Source organism: Homarus americanus, unplaced genomic scaffold (assembly GCF_018991925.1).
Source record: "Homarus americanus isolate GMGI-L3 unplaced genomic scaffold, GMGI_Hamer_2.0 scaffold32929, whole genome shotgun sequence".
Classification (NCBI taxonomy): Eukaryota; Metazoa; Arthropoda; class Malacostraca; order Decapoda; family Nephropidae; genus Homarus; species Homarus americanus.
Genome location: NW_024737097.1, coordinates 23,257,686 through 23,283,676, shown reverse-complemented (window position 1 = coordinate 23,283,676; position 25,991 = coordinate 23,257,686). Strand labels below are relative to the sequence as shown.

At 37.5% G+C, this 25,991-nt stretch overlaps 1 protein-coding gene across 1 annotated transcript in view; it reads left to right on the top strand.

The window, feature by feature from the left end:
• LOC121873143 (condensin-2 complex subunit G2-like) overlaps positions 1–22,017 on the top strand; it is a 33,247-nt gene extending 11,230 nt beyond the window's left edge. The window contains exons 9-10 of the mRNA XM_042376460.1: positions 1,016–1,171; positions 21,797–22,017. Coding sequence (XP_042232394.1) covers positions 1,016–1,171; positions 21,797–22,017 — 377 coding nt within the window. The remainder of the gene's footprint in view (positions 1–1,015; positions 1,172–21,796) is intronic.
• Positions 22,018–25,991: the final 3,974 nt, after the last annotated feature.

Sequence of the window (25,991 nt, the reverse complement as noted above, 5' to 3'; positions counted from 1 at the left end):
ACCAAGAATAATAAAAGGTTCAAGTAAAGTAATTTGAAATAAAACTGTACAGTTCAAGATGCACACCTGGCCTCATGAAACACCATAGAGTAGAGTACAGTACAGTACAGGGACACACCACTACTCTTGCCTTGTGTTGTGTAGATTGTTAGTTTACATGTGAATGTTTTCCAAGCTGAAATGCAGTTACAGTTAACCCCTCCCAATGCCAGACTAATTCTTGCAAGCCCTGTCCATTATAGGGAGGATTCTGTTATTGAGATTATCTACTAATGAATTGTCCACTATTGAGAAGATTTACTGCATCTATTACTTTATTGAGAAGTCTGTCATTGAGAGAGTTTACAAGGTGTGTGAAAAATACACACACAGACAGGTTGTTGTTAAGATCATGGGATGGTTTGTATTAAAACAGCAGCATTGTCCTCACTCTTTAATGTATGAGGTCTCCCACAAGTGAGGACAATGTTGCTGTTTTAATGCAAGCAGTCAAGTGATCTCCACAAAAATCTGTAAGGAAGTGTATGTACAGTGCATTTATCTTGAGGTGTCATGTGTTTTGGAAGTTTGTTTTGAACCTAATACAGTATGTGTAAGCATACATGAGCAGTTGACACGAGCAACAATATACTACACGTTGTAATTTGGAAGTATAGTTGTAGACGGTGCTAGTCTCAGAAGCTTTGCCCTCATTTCTTGAAAGTTAAAGTTTTCAAACAGTTATAGTTTTACATACTGCACATTAAAGTGAGCCAGAACTAGGTATTGTTAACATTTGTTAACAGTTTAGTTAATTTGATTAAATTTGCAATATATCATTATTAATTGAACATTATGTATGAGCCAATGAGCTACAAGGGAGACAGGGCTTGTATAATAAAAAAAAAAAGACTATAGTTTATGTTATGGTAGAGTGAGGTGGATTTCACGATGTCAGTCTTATTTTAGGTTGTTAGATGTTTTATGTGTAGCGTTATGCCAAAATTAATTTATAAGTGTCATATACTGTCAACAGAGAATGACATCAGTGATTCTACGAGCTCAGAAGAAGGTCAACCTGTTCCAGATGACCAGGGTCACCTCAAGCGGGCTGTGCCTCGCAGGGGAGTACATAGGGCTGGTCACAGTGGCTCTGCTGTCATGGTTGCTGACAAAGAAAATACAGGTGGGGGTGAGTTTTCACATACCAGATAATGTATGTAGATAATGCATATGCTTCTAATAACATTATAACACAACTTTTTTATTATTCATATTGCATGTATATTTAAGCTTTTGTATATATCAAAGCTTAATTAATATTCTGATCAGCTGTAGCATTATTAGTAGTATAATATAATGCAGCTTATATTACAGGTGATCCCTGAGGTACAGTTGCATTATGGTTTTTAAAAAATATATATATAATTAGGTGAATGATTGTAGTCCTGTATATTGAAGGCATTTTAACAGGTTCAACAATTATATTTTTGGAGATCATAAAGGTGTACTTTTTCACCTATGTAGCCAACCCAAAACAGCACCACAAGGTCCATCACTGATTGATAAACACAGGGCAGTCATTGCTGGTCACACAATAACAGTACTGTGGCCGCATACTCAAAAGCATTTACGGGATTGTATCTCTTTGTTTACCCCATAACTGGACTTAGTCTCCAATCGGTATACTCAAAACAAATACAGTCGGTTCTGCTATAACTCGATAGTTGTGTTCTTGTAAAACCTCGCGTTGTAGAAATTCACGCAATAGAAATAACAGGGCTTATGGAGAAAATAGGGTTAGGTGCAGATTACTCGAAATCGAAACAAATTTAGTAGTTAGCCTAACACAAATGATCGCACAGAATGAATAAATGTTACATTCATATCTAATAATGAAATCATACAGTAAATGTCATACTTTACCTTGAAAAAATATGAATATAACTTGATGGGGGAGAAGGTTGATGTTGAGGAGTCATGCAGACAGGAGTTGAGAGTTGTCATTGTCAGTATCATCATCATCATCAGGTGCAGTTTTGGTTGCATGGGAGGGACGAAAAAAAAAGGCTAATTCCAGAAGTGGATGGCTGTGGTTCAGTGTCTTCAGACTGCTTCTTGGGGGGTTGATGTAAAAAAGACGTCTAATGTTTGCTGCTTTGTCGTCTTTCTTCTTTCACAAAGAAGCTGTTCATAAGGTGCCAAAAAAGATTGAACACCACAAACTGCAATCCTGCTCCGATCTGCATTGTAATCATTGTCTTCCAAGATCTGCAACTGCTTATCAACTTCCCTTAGGATAGAAGACAAAAGAGAAGTGGGAAGCTCTCTTGGTTTTGCATCCTGCCCTTCATCATTTTCAGCATCTTCTATTTCCCCAGTAGCAACAAGTTGTTGTAGATCAGCTGTAGAGAGGTCTTCACAGTGGGACTCGAGCAGTTCCTCAACATCGGCACCTTCCACTTCAGCAAAGCCAACTTGCTTTGCAAGAGAAACACAATTTTCTTTTATTTTGGGGAGCTCCTCTGATGCATCAAAGCCGGTAAAATCATGAATTAAATCTGGGAGAAGTTTACGCCAAACTCCACTCAAGCAGTCCTTACTTACATCACCCCAGGCCTCCACAATGATGTCAATTGCATGCTTGATGTTGAAACTTTTCCAAAACTGAAGAACACTGGCCTTATCATCTCCTTCCTCAGTAGCTGCTGAAGAACACTGGCCTTATCATCTCCTTCCTCAGTAGCTGCTGAAGAACACTGGCCTTATCATCTCCTTCCTCAGTAGCTGCAATAAGTTTCTTAAATGTATGCCTCAAATAATAGGCTTTTAAGGCTGTTATTACTCCTTGGTCCATTGGTTGAAAGAGAGATGTTGTATTTGGAGGTAGAAAGAGCACTTTGATATTGTCAGAAAGCTCAGCAATGGTGGGAGGGCGGCTTGGCGCATTATCTAAAATGAGGAGAATCTTAAAATCTATATTCTTCTTCTTGTAATCGCTTTTAAAAACATTTTCAAAAATATCCACTAGAAGGTCAGAAGAAATTTGTTCCGTCATCCAACCTTTTTTGCTTGACCTAAAGTAAACACCTAGAGTAGACTTTATGTAACCCTTTGAAGCTCGCAGGTTGACAGAATGATACACCAGCTCAGGCTTTAGCTTTAAGTCTCCACTAGCATTTGCACCCAACAACACTGTCATGCGGTCCTTCACAGCCTTAAAGCCTGGAGCATGTGCTTCATTCTTGGAAATGTAAGTTCTTGTTGGCCTGCGCTTCCAGTATAAACCTGTTTCATCCAAATTAAAAATTTGGTCTAAGGTGTAGCCTTTCTGAATCAATTTCTTTACAGTGGGAGGAAATGCCCGGGCACTTGCTTCGTCGGCACTTGCTGCTTCACCACGTAACTTTACATTATGAAATGCATAGCGGTTCTTAAAACCAGAAAACCATCCACTACTAGCACTAAAGGCAACCACGTCAGCAGGATTTTCATCTTTTTTCTTTATGTCCTCATATATTGATAAGGCTTTCTCTTTAATGGCGAGGAAGCTGGTCCCAGATCGCTTTTTCGTTTGATCTTCTATCCAAACACTTAGAAGCCGTTCCATCTCCTCAAGTTTCTTTGGTCGTGATCTCACACTTTTGCTAGCACTCAAGCTTTTCCCAGCAATACAGCTTGCTTTAATTTTTCCTGCATTGTCTCTAATGGTGCGTAAAGTAGACTCCTTTATTCCCGTTGCATGCACAATATCACATGTTCTTTTCTTATTTTCAAAACGCTTGATAACATCAAGCTTTTCTTCAAGTGTTATAGCCTTTCTTTTACGATCACCACCGGAATTGCGATCACCAGAACGCTTCTTGGAGATATTCTTCTTTTCCATATTCACAAAATTGGAGAAACCGTAAGCAAAAATCACTGAAGACGCTTCAAAACAACCCACGCGTTTCAACTGATCGCGTGATGTAAACAGAGCGCGGGTGTAAAACGCTACATACTTTGTTTTTCTCTTTTATTTTAAATTTTACAATTTACATATACTGTACAGATATACTGTATACATAAATATTACATAAATTATTTCTGCAATTCTTCACAAACAAAACACATGAATCAATTGAACATGTGATGTCGAACGTGAACTGTAAACACTGCATAACCCCGCGCCAAGCGACAGTACTGTACAGGTACACTTAAAACGTTCGAGTGGAATCGCGTTACAGCCAACACTCGTTCGCGTTTTACAAATTTCGTTCTTCTATTCATCAATCGTGTTATAGCCAATCCGCGTTGACAAAACATGCATTATAGCAGAACTGATTGTACTGTACTTTATTTGGCAATGAATTCCGTAAGTGAGCCCGTATTCGATGCCGTAACTTACAGGACCTCCTTAGCTGCTGAAACACGCTCAACCCGGATATAGTAGTCGCTATTTCCTGATTGCATAACAAAAATTAATAATATATGTTGTAATAATGCTTGTTAGACTTGTTTTATCATAGAATAATGAAAATGTTTTGTACATCAACATACTAAAATACCATATTACAGTGGTCCCTCGGTTAACGAGCACAATTCGTTCTAGAAGGCTGCTCGTTAACCGAAACCATTGTTGCAATGGGTTTTTGGGTAATTGGTTCCACCTCACCAAAAATTGCCTAAATTCAACAAAAAAGGTAGTAAAGTACACTTACTTTGAGGTGTGTATGTAGAAGGCTCCTGGATGATGATGATGATGATTGGAATTAGAATGGGGGTGGAGGAGAAGGGAGAAGAGAAGGCATTGGGGTGGAAGAGAAGTCACCCCATGGCGCTATTTCACCCATAAAATTTTAGTTCACTTGGTGTAATTCAAGATTATTTTCTTTAAATCAACACTGCACTGCATTGTACTATATATTGTCAATATGTAAAATAAATTTCAAATTGACCAATGATTTGCTTGGAAACAGAAAAAAAGCGTTTAGTTGAAGAGAGTCTGAAGCAAGATGTTACCTCCAGTGAAAAGACAGAGAGACTGGCGCCTGTATGGTGTGTTGACAGGCTGTATGGCGTGCAAAAAACTAGCTTCCTATACTTCAATTGTGTTCAATAATTGTTAAAATGACTAAAAAATTTAATATAAAACTTAAAATTATGAATAGTATAAACTTCTTGATATTTACTAAAATAGTAAGGAATTTAAGCCCTAGAACCGATTACTGTATTGGCAGACTAATACTACAGCTGGTGGACCGCCAAATGCAAGCGAAAACATGTGGAGGTCGGCTCGTAAAAAACTCGTTAATCGAGGGATTGCTCGTTAACCGAAGTTAAGAATGTTATGGAAGGTAACTCGTTAACCGAGGGACCACTGTACAGTTTGTCTTTTTTCTTTTTTTTACGATATGAAGAGGCTTGAGTGTTTCTATTTATGGTACAAATATTTTTTATGACTTGAGTAAACTTGCAGATAGACCTCATTAATGTACCCATGACTCAGTTAAATATTACCTAACCCAATCTAAGTTCATCAAACCTAATAAAAAAGGGTGATAAAAATTAACAGTGGTATAGCATTTTTTCTTAGAAAAAGAATTATGTTCATAGATTCTTTATCCGATACATTCAGTCGTGATTTTTTTTCGTGACAAAATTAGGGAAATGTATCTTTCCCTAACAAAATCTAATCTTAACTGATCTTACCTTACCTTATCTAACCTAACCTAAGAAAGCCGCAATGCACATGACAAACAAATTCTCTAGAAAAAATTTCAATATATTTAAAAAAAATACATTTGCAGAGACAATAAACTTTTCATAATCATTTCTCCGACATATAAAGGTTAGGTTAGGTGGTTAGTATATAGGACTAAGCCGTGAATGAGTTATTTGTATTACTGTTTATTTTCTTACTTTATTTTCATCAGTGAGTTTCTATATGGTAATCATTTCTTGTGCAAAGGTCTTGCTCTGTAGATATTTAGGTGCCTAGGCGCGCACTAATTTGTCTTCACGGTGGTAATGAGGCCACACTCTGCTGCGGCGCTTTTCCCCGGGCTCGCAGCAGTTTCAGTTTCAGCATGACGTGTGAAGTTGTCGCCGGTCTTATATGGACGTAATTAGTGAATTTAGGAATAAAGACAACGAGACCCTTCAATTGTTCAAAGGCCATGGCATTGTTCCTTTAAATAGAGACCGTTCACACTGCGGGAATCCCTGTGCTTTCAGACCGGAAATAAATTTGTTTATCACTTCCTCAATGCCCGAATTCTCCCGCCATCACAATAAATCACTCCAGCGCCCTGGCTGCATAAACGCCGATGTGGTCGTATCAATTCACGTTCAGAAAATGCCTCAAATTTCACCATATCATAGTAAGTTCATTTTGTTTAAAATACTGGAAGGGGGTAGATCCCCCCGGTAAGAAATTTAGGTAAGGTTCGGTTGGTTAGGTCTTTTTCATACCAACAATTATTACGTTAAGCTTATTTTTTAAATATCCATTTTTGTAATACATTGGCACAAACTACAACAGTGTCTACTATAAAAACAGTGAAAATCCGGCATTTATATACAGTACAGTAGTACCCCGCTTAACTCGGTCAATAAAACCCACAGGGTACCGTGTTAAGTGAAAACCGCACTAAGTGAACAACAGAACATATGGAATTAATTCCAATAGAAACTGGCCTGATCCCCAAACTCCACTTTTTCCGACACAATACCTATGTTCTTGTAAAAATAACATCTTAATTTTATGATGGTACATGCACACAATTAATACTTAAGAGAAATAGAGAAATACAGTCGCCAAGTTAATGTCCATTCAAATAATGGACTCAACTCCCTCCCCCTCTTCTCACACTACACTGCTGGCTCTTCCCTCTCTGAGAAATTTTTGGGGGAAAACCACTAAATTTTAATAAATAATACCTCAGATTAAAGTTAGGATAATATAATTGACATTGCTGGATTCCTTGTAAGACCAGGAATATTTTGAATATAAATGTCATATATTTTGCACAAAAGATAACATATTTACTCAGAGTAAACATTACATCTAAAATTTGTATGTGTAAAGCAAAAACTATGATGTTTATATTCAAAATGATCATCAAATTATAAGAATTCCAGCAATGTAAATTATATTCTGACCGGGTAATTTGTATCAATTTTATGAGCTAAAACAAATATCTTCAGTTAATAAAAAAAAAAAAATATTCTTCACAGGGAAACAGATGGTCGGTCGGTCCCTCCCTCCCCCCCACCAACCGTCCCTACCAGATGTGTGGGAAAACCAGAATATATACCTTTTTAGTAATAAATAATACCTCAAACTAAAGTTAGGATAATATAATTGACATTGCTGGATTCCTTGTAAGCCCAGGAATATTTTGAATACAAATGTCATATATTTTGCACTAAAAATAACATATTTACTCAGAGTAAACTTTATATCTAAAATTTATATGTCTAATGCAAAATTTATGATGTTTATATTCAAAATGATCATCATATTGTAAGAATTCCAGCAATGTAAATTATATTCTGGCCGGGTAATTTATATGGATTTTATGAGCTAAAACAGGCAGTCAGGCAGGGTGGCGGGTGGGTCGAATCAAAAAATAGCTCTCGAGCCGAACACTCACCGCATATACGTGGAAAAAACCCGCGTTAAGTGAAAGTTCGGCTCTGGCGAGGCACTGCGTATACGGTAAAACGCGCTAAGCGAAACCGCGTTAAGCGGGGTAATACTGTATTTGTTTTCGATCAATTTTGGCCGCGGGTTAGTCATGAATAATTACTGGTAAGGTAAAGGTTTGTTTAGGTTAGGTAAAAATTAGGTTAAGTGAAGTTAGATTAGGGAACATAAGGATTGGGTTAAGTAAAGTTAGGTTAGGGTAGATAAGGATTGGGTTAAGTAAAGTTAGGTTAGGGTAGATAAGGATTGGGTTAAGTAAAGTTAGGTTAGGGTAGATAAGGATAGGGTTAAGTAAAGTTAGGTTAGGGTAGATAAGGATAGGGTTAAGTAAAGTTAGGTTAGGGTAGATAAGGATAGGGTTAAGTAAAGTTAGGTTAGGGTAGATAAGGATAGGGTTAAGTAAAGTTAGGTTAGGGTAGATAAGGATAGGGTTAAGTAAAGTTAGGTTAGGGTAGATAAGGATAGGGTTAAGTAAAGTTAAGTTAGGGTAGATAAGGATAGGGTTAAGTAAAGTTAGGTTAGGGTAGATAAGGATAGGGTTAAGTAAAGTTAGGTTAGGGTAGATAAGGATTGGTTTAAGTAAAGTTAAGTTAGGTTTGGCAAGGTAAGGTTACGTTACGTTAGGGTAAGGTACATTTAATTAATACTGCAGCAAAAAAGTGCACGACTACTGATTGTATTAAATAAAAAACCTATGAAAAAATACATTTTTGTAAGAATTATTATTTTTTTAATTTTATCCCTTCTCTCTCTCTGGTTTTACGCGGTATTAAACCCATGAAGGTCCCCGTATAAAGCGAAACGCGTAAACACAATAACAGAACCTATGGGATTAATTGAAATAGAGACTGGGCCGACCGCCAGACTACCCTTTTTTGGGCTATCGCCGACACAATACGTAGTACATTGTAGTAAAAATAACATCTTAATTTTATGATGGTATGCACACACCATTAATATATAAGAGAAATATCAATAATATTAGGTTTTTTAACACTTAAGTTAGTAGAAGAGATGGCTGGGCACACAGGCATGGGGGGTTGATTCCGAGGCAGAGGGCAGATTATTGGCCCTCTCCTGTATCTCTATCCACCACAGAGGCTAGCAGGGCCTCATCGTCAAACCCCTCAAAGTCCACATCCTCACTATCACTGATTTGGGCTGGCTGTGGTGAATGGCAGGTGAAGAACTCAGTGATGTTTTGTTGATGGCTAGCATCGATTTGGTTGTGATACAGCTAAACATAGGGCTCCTGGCATTTCAACAGATGGTTATTCGACACTTCATAGCGATGAATGACTGGGTCTTTGGCAAGGAGGAGCTTCATTCTTTCAGCTAACTCAATGATTTCCTTCACATCAGCATGTGTTAGTTTCTGTTCTTGTTCTTCTGTAACACTTAGCTGTTCACTGACGTCATCATCTTCCAACATCTCGTCCGCAGTCACCTCAGGTTGCCTGATTACCTCCAGGATGTCGTCGTTGGTGGTCTTGGAGAAGCCTGCAGCTCTAACACTTTGTACAGCCTCTCTTGCATTCTCCAATGCCACAGCAACAGACTGAGCCTCGCCAGCCACCGCTTGCCGTTGCCTCCCACCTGGGATACCCTCCAACACATGACGCCACTTGACGAATCGTTGCCACAGACAGCTGCCCCCATGCCTCCACCAAGAACTCAACAGCCTTCTTCACGTTAAACAGCTTCCAGAACTGCTTGACCCGCACTTCATGGTCCGCCAAATCTTTTTTGTGTTCCTCGACCTCGCTCTCGCTATCGGTGCCACTCTCTAGGTTCTGCAGTTCATCTTTGGTGTTGGTGAAGTCCTTCAGGAGCCGAAACTTCTTGGCGGAGAAAGCAGCCTTCACGTTGCAAATCAACTCTTGATCCAATGGCTGGATTAACGACATAGTGTTAGCAGGAAGGAAGATCACTTTTACGTTAGGGTGACGATCCAGCAATAGGGGTGAGTGTCCTGGTGCGTTGTTGAGGAGCAACAAAATGTTGAATGGCACATTATTTTCCACGCAGAATTTCTTGATATCAGGAACGAGACAGTTGTCAAACCAGGAGAGGGACAGACCTTAGAACATCCATGCCTTCCCTGAGGTTAGCCAGTGGACATTTAACTTGCTCAGGTCCATATTCTTGTAGGCATGCGGCTTGCGGGCTTTGTGGATCACAGACAACTTCAGCTTAGCAGTGCTGGAGGCATTGGTGGTGAACAGTACAGTGATGCGTTCCTTCTTCATTTTGCGTCCCCGGCACTTGCTAGCAGACTTGACTACAAAGGTCTTGGATGGCAATTTCTTCCAGTACAACCCTGATTCATCCATAGTGAACACTTGGTCGTCGGTGTACTGCCCTTCCTCCATAATTTTCCGTAAAAATGGGGGAAAATTCCTGGCGGCAGCCCGGTCGGCACTTGCTCCTTCTCCAACTATCTCAATATTCGTGATCTTGTTGCGTCGTTTAAAACCTCACAGCCACCCAGCGGAAGCACCGAAGCGCTGATGGGCTTGGGCTCTGCAACCCCCATTTTTTTTGCTACTGCTGCATAGAGTTCTCAGGCGTAGTCCTGCAGTGCCCGAGTGTCGACCGCCATGTTCCTTCTTGACTGACGAATAATGTAGCTTTCCAACAAACTCTCGGTCTTCAGTAGCACCTTATTGTGGTAATATTTCACCAGTGAGGCACCTACAGACTTGGTAATGTTCATGTGTTCATTTATTTTGCCGGCATCCTTCTTGATAGTGTGGATCGTTGATTCATTCACTCCATGTTGTCTGGCCAGATCCACCTGTCTCGTGCCTTTTTCTAACTCCTGGACGGTCTTGTACTTTACCTCTTAGCTTAAGGCGCGTCGCACCTTCTTGGGCTTGGGCCAGGTAGTTCAGGGCTTCTTGGGGGTGGTGGAGGTCCAGCGGAAGCCGTTGTGTAGAAAGAAAAAGCAAAACCTGTTCCTGGGCATGAGTGAATATATGCGGGGACAGTCAGACTGGTGCGGCTGTGGTCGAGAGCGCGGGCGGGAGCGGTGGCAAGGTTAAATTGACCAATCACAGCGCTCGGCGGAGGGGGTGCGTGGGTGGTAAGGATACGTGACCCAATCACAGCCCGCGACATCAGCGGTAACGTCAGCGCCCAGCACCTTGCCCCACCGCTTACCCCGTATATGATGGCATTTACCGTATTTTGGTCATTGGTTAGCCATTGTACTCAAGTATTACTCTTCACTAATGACCTTGAAGTATGTACGTCTAGCAACTATCACATGCGTCGATATCAGCTGATTTCTCCTTCTCTTGTGATAGGTTGATGATTTTATTAACTGAGCTACGATTGGCCAACAAGCTCTTGCAACGCCATCTACCTTTGGACAGGAGAACTGAATTTATAGGGTAAACACCAATGTTACAGACTGCTTACGGATCCCGGATGTAAATTGAGTATGGGAAATTTACGGGACTGTAAGAAGTCTGGAAATTATGGGACTGTATCTCTGCTACTGTACGTAATTGATGAAGTGTTTTGAGTATGCGGCCCCTGTACTATACAAGGGCTCCAGTGCAGTTTGATTATCAGGTCTTTCACTTGATAATACTGTACTGTACATTACTGTAAATAAGACAAACACCATCACCACAATGTTTTTCACTCAAATAAATAAACACTTTACAATCGCGTTGACTGCAAATGTACATAAGATGCAACAGCAGTCACAGTAAGGAACACTAACGATGGCAGATCGGAGCAAATTTAATGTAGACAAGGAATAGTTACGGCTGGGGCCTAGAGTTGGCGTGTCGATCACTTTGAGACTTGTGACAAGATAGTTACTCATCGTAGCGCGGCAGAAGGCTTGGCGAGTGGAGGCGGTTGATCGTAGGAGCGATCGTTAAACCAGGTGTGACCGTTTGTAACTTGGGGATGGTGTTAAAAGTGTGACCACATGGTAACTCAGGGGTTACCTGTATTTGCTAACAAGTCAACTTGACTAAATAATGTCTGGGTTGATCTACCCATATTTTTCCAAATTTTAGGATGGATGAAAGGAAGAAATATCAGGCAGGTGAAACACATCATTAACCGTAACCTCAGCATTGACTATAATGCTTCATAATAGTTCACTGAAGTTCAGTTGTGAAACTTGTTTATGCGAGCACTATTACATGAACTTATAAAGTGACTTCACTGTACTGTATACAGTTTATAAGTAATCTTTTAACATTAATTACATTTCTTAATCTCACTACTTCACTTAGATAAATTGTTTTGTATTTCTTGGTTTTCGTTTCCTTCTTGTACCAGCTTCTGTGTTGTCATAAATCATTTGTATTAATCTATTAACTGTCATGCATGCCTGTACAGGTACCACTTTTATACGGGTTTAATCGCTACTAGCTTTGCATCTGTGCCTATAGTGTACCTGGGAACATAATCTCTCAGTCTAAATACAGTGTCCTATCACATAACTTGTGTGGAATCTTTTCATACCTGTTCTTGTACTGTTTTAAGACTGGGAGTGAGTTTTGTTGAAGGGAAGAGCCAGCTCTTGTATGTAACATGATTCTCAGTTTAGTCTTGGCCTTTGGAATCTTTGACTGGTCCCTGGATTTTTCTGATTTATATACCGTATTTGCTGGCATATAAGACGCACCCCTATTTTACATGGATATTTTGTGGAATTTGTTTTGTTTTTTGTTTTTTAAGTAAGTTTCGTCATACAATTATTGAAAGTGATTTTAAAGTGGTTTTGTAGGGGAAAGCATGTGATTTTGTGCTTGTAAATGCAATATACAGTGACCCCTCCGTTAACGAACTCAATCCGTTCCAGAAGGTCGTTCGTTAACCGAAAAGTTCGTTAACCGAAACCATTGTTTCAATGGGTTTTTGGGTAATTGGTTCCAGCTCACCGAAAATTTCCTAAATTCAACAAAAATGGTAGAAAAGTTCACTTACTTTGAGGTTTGTATGTAGAAGGCTCCTGGACGATGATGGGATTTAGAATGGGGGTGGAGGAGAAGGAAGAAGAGAAGGCATTGGGGTGGAAGAGAAGTCACCCCATGGCGCCATTTCACCCATAAAATTTTAGCTCTCTTGGTGTAATTCAAGATTATTTTCTTTAAATCAACACTGCACTGCATTATATATTGTCAATGTGTAAAATATATTTCAAAATGACCAATAATTTGCTTGGAAACACAGAAAAAAAGCATTTAGTTGAAGAGAGTCTCAAGCAAGATGTTACCTCCAGTGAAAAATAAGAGAGAGACTGAACCTGGCTCGGTTTAAGCGAGGGAGGCCGGAGGCTTCGCAAGGATTTATAAAACTTAGCTCACTTTTACTCTTCTAATTTATGTTCAATAATTGTTAAAATGACTAAAAATTGAATACATAAAACTTTTAAAATTGCTGAATATTATAAACTTTGATATTTACTAAAGTAGTAAGGAATTTAAGCCCTAGAACCGATTAATGTATTGGCGGACTGATACTAAAGCTGGTTGCCCGGTCAGTGCAAGCGAAAACATGTTGAGGTCGGTTCGTAAGAACTTCGTTAACCGAATATTTTTTCGTTAACCGAATTGAAGATCCTTATGGAAGGCAGTTCGTTAATCGAAATTACGTTAACCGAGGTGTTCGTTAAACGAGGGGTCACTGTATACTGGAATCAAGTAGTTAATCATATTACCACTAAAATATAGCAATAATAATGAGGTGCGTTCCCAAGTGTGACCTTTTCATATCTTTTGTGTGGCTTTTTACCCTCCTTTTCCCCCAAAAACAATACAACTAATGAAAATTGCAAACTATATTCTTTAAATAATGTTTCTGAATGCACCTTATACAATATAAATGAATACTAATATGGTCACACAAGAGGAGATGGGAAGCCATTGTTCTCGTTTGTGTTTACAGCCGGGAGTCCGGGACGATAGTTCTATACGAGAAAATGAAGAAAATAAGACCCTGGTTGTTATTGTAGTTAAATTAATGTAAAAAAAAATATGTATGTTTTAAATATTGTTATTTAATGTACAGTAGAAGTAACCACTGATATTAAAGAAAGAGTGAGACTGATAGTGGAACGCCAATGTATACGTGCGCATTCAAGGAAACAGTCATTTATCTTAAGAATATGTACAAAAGATTCATTATTGCTTATTACTGAATATGTAGTTGATTGAATTAATGTTTATATATGTGAAATGAACAATGCAATTCATCAATAATACGTAGAATATTAAAACACACACGAGGAGACAAGACGGCATTGTTTTCGTGAGTGACGATGGTTCTACCTAAGAAACTGAAGAAAAAAGACCCTGGTTGTAGCTGTAGTGAACTTAATTTTAAAAAATTGAATGCCTGTTGGTATGTTTTAAGTAATGCTATTTTATGCTAATAAATGGAACAAGAGAAGTAGCGAACCACTAATTGTAAAGAGATAAAGCGAGACGATTGGGGACGCCAACGTATGAACAGTAAGTGCGTATATGTGAACACATATTGTCATTTCTCTACATATGAATATGAAAGCAACACTTATTTACTGTTCATATATGTTTTAAATAATATTTACGAATGTAAAACAAAAATTCTACTTGCCAATGTTGGTAAAGTCTAAAACATACCGGTAAGGACAGCCAATGAATATTGTGCAAGTTTTTACTCATGACTAAGTCATCAGGTTCAACTCTGGCTGAAGCTGTCGCTTTCCATAAAGTTGTTGCTGAAACTGTTACTGAACCTGAAGTTGATGTTGAAGCTGCTTATGATGCTGAATTTGATAGTGTAGCTGAAGTTGATAGTTTAGGCCTTCGAATAATAAAGCTTTCGAAAGAACCTTGCACAGCTGCTTTCTTTTCTCATTATACATCTTTATGTAGAGGTCATTTGCATTTATTTAAATTTTAATGCTTTGTTCTGTTAATGGATCCACTTCAGAAAATATGTTCATTGCTTGCTCCATATAATATCCACAAACCTCTCATCTTTTTCATATCAATTTAACACATCTAGTTTCTCGACTAAGCTTAGACACTTTCTATTAGCTTTTTAAACAAGATTACCATCACTTGCTCTCTTGCTCATGTTGAATAGGGATGCAAAAATGCTGTAAGAAACCTGAGAAAGTTATTCTCCTGTTCCTGTTCGAGATGTGTTAAAACAAAAGCACCCCCCCCCCCAAGCTCCGACTGTTGTTTACCACTCATTAGCAAGGCAGCTTCTTTACCTATGCGCTCTTCATTTTTTTACAGTAATTTTTTTTTTATAATACATATCGGGATTTAGTTATTATTTATATGAAATGTAATTTTATTTTATTTTTATTATATTTTGGTTTTAAATACGAATGAAATAAGGACGTAAATTGAATTGGGTCCTAAATTAACTTGAGTCTTATATGAAAAGTTGTTGGTCAAACCTTTGTTATCGGAGACTTTACTGAATAGTAACATTATACTGTACAACCCAAATCTACCTCTGATCTGAGCAGCTGTGTGGCTTGTTTATAATTTGGTCAAGAGAATTTCTGACAGGTTGTGAAACTCGTATTTTTGGCTGTGATGTTGTGTGTTGCCGCGATCGGCCACCAGGATGTAGCACCATCGCTGTTGTTTTGGCGTCATCGACTCATTGCAAATAGCTGACTGGCGGCTGAACTTTCTGTTAACATTTCTTCAATATTTCTAGGGACAGTGTACATTTACACAATAAACAAATGTTTGTTAAAGGTATTACAGTCCTTAAATAATATAAGACATGTATCTGGTGTGGGTTACATATGCTGGGGAAGGAGGTACAGTGAGATATGTGAGCTTCCCTCTGCCATTAAGCCAATGTAAGCCATTATTTACATCTTCTGCAAATTTGCCGTAAGTTTGTGATGTGATAATTTGGCTTGTTTTTCAGTATTTTATTATGAGTAATATTATTAGTAAAAAAATTTTGGGTTAGTGAACTACTGCTCGCCCCAGACTACCTAGCTAGGCACCTCCGCCTACGGCACTCGGCCTCCCATCCGTAATACGGGCACATTAGATGCAGGGTAATTTGGGATACATTTAAAAAAATGCTTCGTATATGCCGGCAAATACTGGGATCTCGTCCATTATGTAAATATAGATAAATTAAAAAAAAAAAAATTATAGCAGGAGGTAATATTTACTCAGCTCAGGAAATTTATCCCAAATTTTCCATGAATGATTTTTTGGTCTCTCTCTCAAAATACATGATTGGGTTCCCCTTTCTGTATTGGCAAACCATGTAAAATATACAGAATATTGGTTTATAAAGTATGCACATTACTGCACTTGGAAATCTTGTGTGTGTTGAAGGTAGTTTGTTAAAGATATTATAATAAAAGTTCTGGTTCATGTCACTGCTTGGGAAAAATATATGAGCAGTTGATATTTGATTACACCTGTACTGTATGTGGCTTATTGTCCAGGACTCACAGGCCAGTAGGATCCAACTATGATGAACACTTGTACAATACACAGCTGATTGATGAGTGAACACACTGTATATAAATTTGTTCCGACAAAAGATATAAGAATGGATAAATTTGGTGAGAATGCACACACAATATTATATAAGCTAATTAGGACTTACCAGAGTGTTTAGTTGCACAGCAGAAGTATATTATTTTCATGACTCGTATTCTTGGTTAAAGTAACAACTTGTATATTTATTAATCTGTTTGTCTGTACAGTAAGTCCTCGCTTAATGTCGGGGTTACGTTCCTAAAAATGCGACGTTATAAGAAACAACGTTAATCGGATCAATTTTCCCCATAAGAAATAGATAAAATACGGGAGTTATGTTCCTGAGCCTCCCTTTGCCCCATGAAATATATTAAATATACAGAAAATCATTGCCATTTCTATAGAAAATAATGCATACATATACAATACAACTACAGGTACTGAGTTTGTATTGGTATTCACTGATGGGCGGAGGTGGTAGAGCGAGTGTGTGGTGGGTAGTGAAGCGTAGGAGGTGAATGGCGGGAGGGGAGGAGTATGGGTGGTGAGTCACTGAGTCTGCGGCTGCCGAGAGAGCATAGTGTGGCCAGGCAAGAGAGGGTGATGCGGCGTAAAAAGTAGTCCGTGATGACGCAAAACAACGATTTACCGAGTCTTTGGGACGTAAATGAATTTTTGATATCTAAAGATTAGCAACCTAGTACCGAAACAACGTTAAGCAGGTGGACGTTATACAAGGACTTGCTGTAGAATGTTAGTGGTGTAAGACTAGTTATAGTCTCCTTTTTCCAAACTTTACTTGAGATCATGACAAATTTGACAACTGTTAGTTTGCTGCTCATGATATTTCCTAAGCTTCCAACAAGGTGTGACAGCTGATTGTATTCCTAAATTTTCTTATTTTGGTCTCCCAGTTGTGTACAATTCATACATCATGGCTACTGTACTGTACTTTCCTGTCAGTGTTGGAGTACCTCAAGGCTTACCTCTTGCTGCTATTCTCTGCTTACTTTGTATCAATGATCTACTGTACAGTACTCACCATTCATGCCAGTGGCAAAGACACACACACAGACACTCCTTTCCTCATGACACTAACTTTTGATGCTAACTCACACAATAGCTTACACTAATCTGCAGCTGCCACCTTAAGTATTAGTAGGATTATTTTAACTAAATTCTCAGACCACACATTTCTAACACTGCAGAGAGAGCATCTAAAACACGCAGCTTCCTCTGGTGTACTTGTCCTTATTGTACCGAAGCTGCTCATCTTATCCCTTACAACAACCATATTTGTTCTCATGGATTATTGCTCTCACATATCACAAGTAACATTCCACAGCCCTACTGGTGACTGTTACATAAACTATGATCGGTACCTCATCACCCAGCAGTTCCTCACTTCCACCATACATCTCAAGTTAATACCTTGTGCTTCTCACTCATAGAATCATCTTCCGTCTGACAGATAAACGCCAATCACACAATTTTTTTTTCATGGTTCATGAGAGGCAGTGACTGACTGAGTGGATGCAATGTTCACCTCCTGTTATAAGGTTCAGTTGTTCAATCCTGTGCATTCCCAATCCATACCCAGCTGTAAATGGGTACCCAGCTATAGTTGAAGTGAAGATAGTTGAGAGCAATGCCTCATGTGCTGCATACACATTGTCTGTGTGATAACTCCAATTTAAAGTTTTACTGAGGCCATCAAGTTTATCCCATAACACAAGACACATCAAATATTAGAGTTGTGTCTCATTGCCGTACTGAACATCTTGATGGGATCAATAATTTTTTATTTTTTTATCTATTTAACTTCCCAGGAAGAAATTTTCAAGAGATGCTATAATTTACCTCACTAGATATTCAAATGATTCTATTCTTAAACATCTTAGTTTCACACACTAATAACCACTCATTTTATCATAAATAAAATAAAGCCTTAATCTTAATCATTCTCAGTCATTTGTAATTATAAGTTGCACCAAAATTTCAGATGATTAATTTTTTATGGATCTTGAGATGTAAATTGAAACATACATATAACGAACTTCTCTCTCCATATACAGTATTTTGTTAGATGGGGGAGTTTCACACCGAACGGACCCTTGATATAACTGACTTTCATCTCTATATAGCTTGTTAGATGGAGGCTTTCACACTTAACGGACCCTCAATGTAACTGACTTTCATCTCTTTATGGGAGCTCCGGACCATAACATGCTAAAAGCCATATATTGCTGAAACGTTTTATGTGTTGCATTGTATTCCCCAACCTTTCTCTGTCCCTTGGGTGAGTCAAAGAGCCAATTGGGAACCCAGCATGTTGGTGAGAGGCCTTTAAAAAAGACTATTGTATGTCAAACATTCCTACCTGAGTATTTACCTCCATTTTAGCAGGGTATGGTCTGTAGCTCCTCCTATAGCAGAGTATGGTCTGGTCTGGTCTGGAGCTCCTCATATAGCAGAGTATGGTCTGGTCTGGTCTGGTCTGGAGCTCCTCATATAGCAGAGTATGGTCTGGTCTGGTCTGGTGCTCCTCATATGTTGTTTTGCTCTCTACAATACACATTATTGTATCTCAGGTGTAGATGATTATTTGAAAGTATAAATATTAATACAGAAATATTAAACTTAGGGAAGAGAATATTTATTTTCTGTGATTGATGAGAACTGAACATATAAAAACATCATCTAAACTGAGAACGTGTTACTATTACAGATATTATTGTATCATTAGAACATTTAAAAAGGTTGTCCATCATATTGGAATCCTGCTACTGTGAGAATAATGAAAGAGTATTTCACCTTGTATCAATGTCTTTATATAATATTTAACATTTACCTAAATACTTATTACATCTTTTGTGACTAAAATGTTTTTATAGTTTTGTAAGATTTAATTTGCATACCCGGTATACAGTGGGGTATGCTATAACGAACGTAATTGGTTCCAGAACCTCGTTCAGTATAGGATTAATCCGTTCCAGGCCCCCACATACAACCACTTAACACTGAAAAAATTCTGTGGAAAATGTAAAAAATACGGTACTTTATCTTACCTTAGTGTTATTCAGCATGCAGGTACCCCAAACACTGGCACATCACTATCACTTCCACTGGGAGTCTTGGCTTTAAGGTCCTCAAACAATTGTCTGGCCTTCTCACAAATTATAGCTTCACCATGTTACCACTTGCCATTTTTCTCCTTTATCCACACTAAGAGTAAATTTTCCATCTCTTCAATCACATTACACTTTGCTTTGCTAAGTCTAAAGATTCTAGCCACTTGCACAGTTTTTAACTCCTTCTTATTCTTCAAAATCGTATATATAGTCGATTTAGCCATCCCATATTCATCACTAAGTTTCGCAATGCTTCTTCCATTCTCACGTTTTTATAATTTTTTTCTTAGTTTCAAGGGTTATTAGCTTTCTACCGCTTTGGGACGACTCATTTTACAATTGTATACTTGTATAACAAAATAGTTATACAAATAACGCAATTCACATCAAAAGACGAAATTTCAACAATAACAGTGGTGCACTGGCTACACAATGAGAAAGATGGCGCCTGACGCCTGGCTGTGGGTCGTGTACAACAATATTCATGCGCCAGGCGAAATAGTCCCGTATTCATCCGCGTCATTGTAGGAGTTATGCTCGTTATAGCATTCTCAATTTTATAGGTAAAACCGTTCGTTATTGGAATATTCAAGAGTAGGATCCGTCATATAGCATACCCCACTGTATGTGGTCACTGTTTGTCTCCTTGGGTTAAAAGCTTGAGATACAGTGATTTATACAACAGAATTTAATGCAGATTCACAACCTAGATTTTGTCATATGTCATTCTTACTTATTGTTTATGATCAGTTAACTTTAATTCAGTTCATTTTGTAATAATAGTAATGGGAAGCAAAATAACAAAATTGTCTTATTTATTATGACCAGACTTATTAATTTAGCATGAGTAATTGTTTTTTTTAGACAAATGATTTAAACAATTTTATGTTTGGATAAAGGAGGAAAATTGACTTGTGTGTCTGGCTGGTAATATGTGGCAGCTGTGTATTTAATGAACTTCCGAGCAAATTTCTGTACCCTGTGTATAAAAAATAATAATCAATACATGTATGACTCTGATAAACGAAACCTTGTGAACGTAACTACCACAGCTTTAACATAAACTAAATGTATGCTACACCTCTCAATGCGTGTATGCGTGCTCTGTTAGGTCAAATTTTTGGTGGCGTTCTTTGGTACATTCACTAAGGGGTGTGGTGGCCAAGTGGGTTCAGTGTTTGCCTCCTGTTTTTAAGGGTCACTGGATTCATCCCAGGACACTACTCTCAGTCCAGCCAACTATAAAAGGGTTCTTAGTATAGTGACCACACTGCCTCCTTGTGTAGTGTGCTCTATCCACACTGTTCCTAATAGGCATCCAGATTTGTGGAATCACTTTCAGTACTTGAGACATTTCCATTTTCTGTTTTAGTGTTTGCATGAGACTGAGCCATGGAGTTGGTACATTTGTATCGTTTAACTTCATAAAGTTTGCTACTTAAGGAAGAATCAGTCTGCATTCCCAGTTATGTTAATTCCTTAGTGTAATTTTTTTGGCCAGTTTGAGGGCTTATTTACATACGTTCTGGCTCAAAGTCATGGATGGGATTTCTTCCATCTCTACTTGCTGTGTCAAGGAGATCAAGTCACAGTCACCCTCCCCTCTTTGACTTAAGATAAATGATGACTGTATTCATAACCAATAGTACTTCCATATTTATAAGTTTTAAGCCTAAATTTTTTTGTGATATAAGATGGTAATTGATTATAAATTATTTAAGGAACTACACTGTTCATGTCTTCCATAATCTTTACACAATGTGAATTCTTATTTTTAGCAGCTTGGCACAATTAACAACTTGCCTTTGAATGAATGTAGATTTGCTCTGGGCAACAATTGCATTGGATGGAGTGGTTTTAAAAAAAATGAAAGTCGAGTTGTTACTAACATGCGTAGTTATGTTCCGGGGCACAGAGGAGCCGAGCATCCACGACTGTGAAGGAGAGTGAGCCGAAAAGGTAAGAGTAGGGAAGGTTAATAAGGGTGAAGTAATACAGTGGAAGTATAGTTGATCTTTATGTCAAAATTATGAGCAATGTTCATAAGTAAGAAAAGTGGTAATGTATTCAACTGTGGGAAAGTTAAGAATGGAAAAGTAACATTAGTGTACAGTATTTGTGTACTACTGTACTGTATAGAGAATGTTGAAATATAAATAATTAAGTACAGTAATGTATTCAACCAAGAGAAAGGTAAGGATAATGTATGTCTCACTATTTGGATAACTGGAAAAAGTAGGATTTTTTATTTTTACTTTTCCCAGTCAGGAGATGATGTAGCAAATTTCAAAAAAAAAAAAGAAAGTACACTTATTCTTACATAAATTTAAGGATTTCCTGAAATCACGATAGCTCTATCTGAATATTGTCTTGATCATTTGATTAGATAAATTGTAAAACATAACACAGTATTGTTGAAAATATAAAAACATCACATAGATCTGTTGTCCATCTTGGTATGAGTATTTTACTCCTTTTCTTTGTATATTGAGTAATAATTGTTATAGGTGCAGTTAGCAGCAGTGATGGTGGTGAGGCAGTTGATGAGGACGATGGTGGTGACGGCTCTCCTCTAGACAACCCAGACATCATTATTGGACTCTTGGACACAGTAGTCATTTTATGGACCTCAAATGCCCATAAACTTGTACTTTCACAAAATCTAAAGTATCTAGAGGCATTAAGAACAAGATTATCAAGAAGTATGCCTCTTCTTCAAGTTCTTTAAGGTAATGAAATAAGTCTAGTGTTGGAGGCATAATGAATAGTTTATGATTCAGTTAATATTCCTACTGATAGAATCCTTTAGAACTTAACCCTTAAATGGTGGCTAAATATTACCTACTCCATCCCCATATGTACAAAATAAGAACACAAGGCATATGAAACGTCCACTGATAATGGCTGCCGTTCCAAGGGCTTAACTTTATCTGATGATGGCTGCTAGATTATGACAAAATCCAAAATATAGGTAATCAGACAACTAACACCAGAATTACCCGACTGAAAGGTGTACAGTGAGATGTACAGTATGTAATGTGACACTGAAAGCTAAGAGGGCAGCTGGGTAATGAGAGTATTAGTATAGAGGTAGGCTGAGATGGTTTGGTTATGTAGAGAGAAGTTTGGAGATCAACAGTCATGAGATGGATGGGTTTAAATAGAGAGGACAGGGGAGCTAGAGGTACCCCAAAGAATAATATGAGGAGAGGGTGTAAGCACTGATCTCAGATATAAGAACCTGATGAGAGAGGCTGTAAGAGATCATGCAGGAGGGAGAACTCCCATTATGCTATCATGGCTTACCTATATTAGTGTGGAAAATGTCTTTAAAATGGTAATGGTATTAGGGCTTCATGCAGGGGAAGGTTTGGTGTGTTATGGAGACATTGTGGTTTAATAATCCTGTAATAAAAGTAAATACACAATTGTCACAGTAAGATAAAAGTATGTTTCTTGTTTACTTTTTACTGTAGCATTTTGATTTATTTTATATAAAAGTATATATATATATATATATATATATATATATATATATATATATATATATATATATATATATATATATATATATATATATATATATATATATATATATATATATATATATATATATATATATATATATATATATATATATATATATATATATATATATATATATATATATATATATATATATTATATATATACAGTACTCTCTTTATCGACGGTTTTTTTATCGTGGGTTTGACTATCGACGGATTATTGTTGAGATTTTTATTTGCTTTATTTGAACTCCTGTTTTTTTTTTTTTTTTTTTTTTTATAATTAGATTGTTAAATACTGTACCTGGATATACAAGTAGTAACTCTGTATAGTATATTGTGTACACTTCTCTCAGCATGGTGTGAGTTTGTTTTACATAATTTCTTATTTTTATTTGCTAGGAAGAGATGTATACGACATTACTTTATCTGTCAAGTTTCCTGCCCAGAGCCCTGGTGCCCACTCTGGTCGGCCACTGTCTGTCACGTAGCTTGAGCACTGCAGCAAGATCAGGTCAGGAGTGGTTGGTGTAACAACCACTTGTAACTCATATTAGTACAATTATTTTAAGATGTTGTTTCCCTGCCTTGCAGGATAATACTATAAGTTTCCTCCACAGCCTTGATGAAAACCATAATTCTGTACCTTTACTGTTATTTTTATTGTTTATTGTCTTGGTTATATACAGTTATCCTGCCCTCATCTTTTTCTACCCATTTTTTATTAATCATATTATCATACAAGAACATTTATTGACTCCTCCATTAATTAAAAGTTAAATACTGTACACAAACTTCAAGTGAAATTTTATTTTTAAAGTGAGGGTAAGAAAGGCTCTTTAAGGGCTGCTCAAGTACACATTGCTCCTCATCAACCCTGGACCATAAATATTACAAATTTTACAGACCATAATATTTTTGAATGGTTTAGCATTTATGTAAACAACATGTTGATGTGTTTCAGGAAAATGAGGATACATATGGTCCATACGTCAATGCTCTCTGTAATTGGAATCGTGCCGATGATGTCCTAGAGCTGGCCTCGGAGTGGCTCGAGGAAGCCATGAAGGTTGGCTCACCTACCGGTGCAAGGTAAACATTCTGAAAAGTCTCATCTGTTTTTGAGTTCTGGACATACAGTAGCTAGAGAGCTCTCACCTCTTATATGGATAGGCCTTTTGTAATTTTGGTGAGCAAAAATCCTTCCAAACTGTTCCTAAACCTTTGAAAACAAAAATTAACAAGGAACATGTGTGTGGGAAGTTAGACCAGAGTATCTGAGAGGGTAAAAGTGTATGGTGTAGTGTTGGAATGTGGAGTTGCTGGATGGACTATTAGGGGGGGGTCATTTCCAGACTACTATGGGGTCAACTTAAGGTTGGGATATAAAAGATGTAGAGTATTTTTAGAGAGTGAGAAGGAAAGAGAGAGGGTTTGGAAAATTGGAATCAACAAGGAAAGTCTCATTGTTAGAGATAAAGTAATAATGATAGGTTAAGATCCACCTATAGGAATATTTATTTATTTATCTATCTTTTCACCATTGTAGTAGTTAGTCTCTTCTTTGTTATGACCTTTATTGTGCAGTGTTGTGGGGTATAGATGCCAATTTGAGATATATGTGCCAAGGAGTAATGGGGTAGTGGAGGAGATAATGAGGTGTTATTATGTCAAGACCGAATTTTAAGTTGTGAGATGGACCAGGTGTGGAGTGTCTGACCATTAGCTAGTTGGTAAAGATGAGGATCCATAGGGAAGTATTGAGCCAACATTATAGATATGAATTTTAGACTCCAAATGCCCCCAAAAAAGTAACAGTTAAAATGACCTGGTGTATGGAAAAATGTGGGGTAAATATAATTGCTGTGGACAAGAAATACAGAAATTAAGAAATATGGAAGTGAAATAGGAGACAGACAGAATTTGTACCATAGTTTGTTAGGGTGGTGTGGACATATATGATACAGTTAGCCCTTAATTGAGTGGTAAGGTTCCACATACACAAAAAATGAACACAAGAACATGAAACTTTCACATTGATAGCCACCATACATATACCTAACTTCCACCAGTGATGGCCACCATTTAAAGGCTAAAGAGAAAGGGAACTGGAAGACCTGTTGATGAAATGTTGTATACTACATCAGAAAGGTGTGGGGGGGGGCATCTTTCTGAACTATCTTCCCCCATAATTGTTTACTAAGTTAACTTAAGTACATGGGTAGTCACTTTTATGCTGTACTCATAAGTCTAGCTGCCTTAACTTTCTCCAAGTCTAATGCCTTATTGACATCTGATCTCAAACCTCAGCTAAAACTTGTAATCTCCTTTTATTACCAGCAAGATTACATTCACTCTTATGCCTGTACTGTAGTTGAAAGCCTTTTATACACTAGGTAAATACTGTAATAATGGTGATAGGATACAAAGAGGTACATTAATGTATCTAAGAATGTATTTTAGAATGTTTAAATAATACATTGAAACAGTACAATATACAGTATCTAAAACTATTGTTTTCAATATGTATGAATGTGCCTATGGTGCCTTGCGTCTCATTCCATACATCCTGCAGCATCCTCAACAAGCTATCAGATGAGATATTGCAGGCATATCTTCTGGAATAACCTACAATATGGACAAAGTTAAGTGAGTAATAATCTTGGACAATATTGTAATAATGTAGTAAAACCTCTATTTAACTTTCCTTGGAGATAAATTTATACCTAGGGTTTGTTGCATGTAATGGATTATATGAAGAGTGAAGTATCTTGCTTCATTCTTGTCTTCATTGCTGATAGAGGTTTAGTATATTACATTCCATACCCTGTGCTAACTTATCTGATTTTTGTAATTTGCATTAACACTCTTAGGTCACCGGATAATTTTTTCTATACTAAGTGAGATTAGAACACAAACTTTTTGTTTGCACTTAATGAAAATGTTTTTAAATCCCTTTATACCTTGTTATTTCATGTGATGACAATATGAACCTTATTCCATTATAAAATGTACATATTTAGTAGAGAATCTTTATAGAAAAAAGTATTGAAAAAAATTTATTTTTGCTAGGGAGAGGCATCAGGAGGCACCACACTATAACACATGTTGCAATGTACTTGCATTTTTTATGTTTCTCACCCCTCCACCCTCACCAGCAACAACAAGGTATGTT